Raw genomic sequence first — 2,433 nt, 5'->3', positions numbered from 1 at the left:
TCTCTCTCTTTCTCTCTCTCTCTCTCTCTCTCTCTCTCTCTCTCTCTCTTTCTGTCTCTCTCCCTCCCTGCCTCCCCCTCTCTCTCTCACTAGCTGTCTATTGCTATCTACCTAGTATTGCGTTGTTAACAGATGCCATGGATAACGCTCGCACGCCTCGACACACGTAAGCATAAATCTCATTTCGTTTCCATTTTCAATTCTTATTTTTTATTTTACAACGGGAAAATAGACATTCCAGCAACATTTCATGATAAACCAAAATCCTGTTTTCGTGATAAACCTCTCGTAACTACTTGCAAATATGACGGACATAATGCTGCAAGAATACCTACCACTACCAGTAGCAGCCAGGCAAAAACAACCATTAGAGATCATGGAGATATATAAGAAGTAAATAAATAGTTCCTCCTCAAATGCATACTAATATAACATGAAAATGTAAAAAAAAACTTTTTAAAGAGAAATTAATGCGCTCTTCGAGAAAAATGTAAATTCCTTCAGTTTTTTTACCACAGATTTAGAGCACTCTGCATATAGAATAAAATATTGTGCAAATATCACAACTAGGTGGCGCTAGTATTCTGGCAAATATTTCTTCTCGGCCGCTTGAAGTTCTTCGTCGTTCTGAAGACGGAAGATCTCTTTCACCTGCACCACCTGGTGACAATAAATTCCTGATAAGACATCACCACAATATAAAATATGCAGAGCGAGTTACAAAAATGGCAAGATTTCATGCTTCAACTTTCTGGCATTCGCGTGGAGCATTGCATGAGTTACCATAAAATCGTCAACCAGAATTTTTGTCTCATCTTTTCGCTAAAATCTAGGATTCTATCGTAATAATATACATTGTTTTAGTCGATATTTTAAACAATTGGTTACAACGGTTACAATGGTTACAACGAGTGAACCAGCTTTACGGTACACGCATTTGCGAAACGAAGACGCCTCTACGAAATTGTACATTTAAGAACACCACGTGAAAACGCAGAAGCAGTGCTGCTAGCTCTATAGCTGTATATAACAACCTTTCACTTCGCGACAGACTGCGTGATGACGCACATGAATGATTGAGGTAAGAAACATTAAAAATAAATAAATGTTACTAAAGGTTTTAACGAGGGTGACACGATTCTATGATATTTAGGGGGAGTGAAATAGCCAGCCAAATTTTCGACTGGCCATAACGAGCTTAGTGACTATGCTTATACTATAGTTTTATTAGTTGCCGGATTGTTGAGAGCATTAGACTGCGTGGGTCAATCACCGCGTTTTGAGAATTTTAGGAAATGCTTTTTTCCCGAGAAAATGTATCCAAAACCCACCATGTACATAAACCCGTCGCTGCATAGGCCTACTTCTCAAAATGGTAAAGTAACAACCTGTATTTTCCCCGCTCGTTCAATTTTCGGCACATAACAATACCCGATGAAAATGCCTTGCACGCGTTTTTTTTTTTCATTCAGAAGGCCTCTTTACATTTTTGCACTAAAAGCCTTCACAGTGGGTCAGTTTGTACCGTCCATTACACGGAGGCGAAACACATCCGCAGTATTGATCTGTCTGTTTGATCAAATCTATCTTCCCGTCTTTGATGTAGTTCCTTAGACTATAGGCAAACTAAAATTTACGAGATTATACATACTCGCTCCCCTTACACCCACTCCCGTCGCAAAACACGAGTCCTTTATAGAGTATTTTAATGTCTCTCTGTCGGCGGCCCCTATATCCTTTTTCGATTACCGATTTCACGTGTATTTCGTTTATCGGCATCCATATTTGCATCTTACCTTTTGCTCGACGGAAGCTATTGACTGCTCGGCGTGGATTTTATCACACACTTCCTTCATGGCGGTAACCGATGCCCGAAGGTTGTGATTGGCCCATATGACGACGGACACGCCCATGTCCTGTAGGTGTCGTGTAGGTACGTCGAAGTATTTAGTCGGCACGACAATAACCGGTCCCTGTCGGAAATATATAGAAAGTTGCGACCGGAGTGCCTTTTATTCATGCGCGGACGCGCTCACAAAGGCATGCTCTAACTTGATACGTCCCCATGCACCCCCACCACCACCACCACGACCTAACACGAGTGGGAAGGCAATGCAGCCCACGCGTGAACGACTAGCCCGATGATTTGCGTTATTAATTATTATTAATTGTGGAGTTATTAATTATTATTAATTGTGGATAGAAGAATAGCGTTTCCCTGCCAATTAAATCCCCGGTTGACAAGATTTGCGTGCAACGCGATGCGACAAATAGTCGCAAATTGTCGCAAATTGTTCGCACTAATTATCGCCGCATCTCACGTTACGTCATCTCCGCCGTTTCACTTGAAGTTTCTTTATCGTGTTGCTATTCGTATGAAACCGTTACATCCATCTGTGTGTGTGTGTGTGTGTGTGTGTGTGTGTGTGTGTG

The 2,433-nt window shown here is 41.4% G+C and overlaps 1 protein-coding gene across 1 annotated transcript in view; it reads right to left on the bottom strand.

Annotated features, from left to right (window-relative positions):
• Window positions 1-196: 196 nt before the first annotated feature.
• The window catches only part of LOC106817754 (phosphoenolpyruvate phosphomutase-like), a gene marked incomplete at its 5' end in the record, with an annotated part of 4,600 nt that continues 2,363 nt past the window's right edge, over window positions 197-2,433 (bottom strand). The window contains 2 exons of the mRNA XM_014822448.1: window positions 197-660; window positions 1,797-1,973. Of these exons, the coding sequence (XP_014677934.1) occupies window positions 577-660; window positions 1,797-1,973 (261 nt within the window). The remainder of the gene's footprint in view (window positions 661-1,796; window positions 1,974-2,433) is intronic.

Source organism: Priapulus caudatus, unplaced genomic scaffold, assembly GCF_000485595.1.
Source record: "Priapulus caudatus unplaced genomic scaffold, Priapulus_caudatus-5.0.1 Scaffold1853, whole genome shotgun sequence".
Taxonomy (NCBI): Eukaryota; Metazoa; Priapulida; class Priapulimorpha; order Priapulimorphida; family Priapulidae; genus Priapulus; species Priapulus caudatus.
This window is presented reverse-complemented; position numbering and strand designations above follow the sequence as displayed.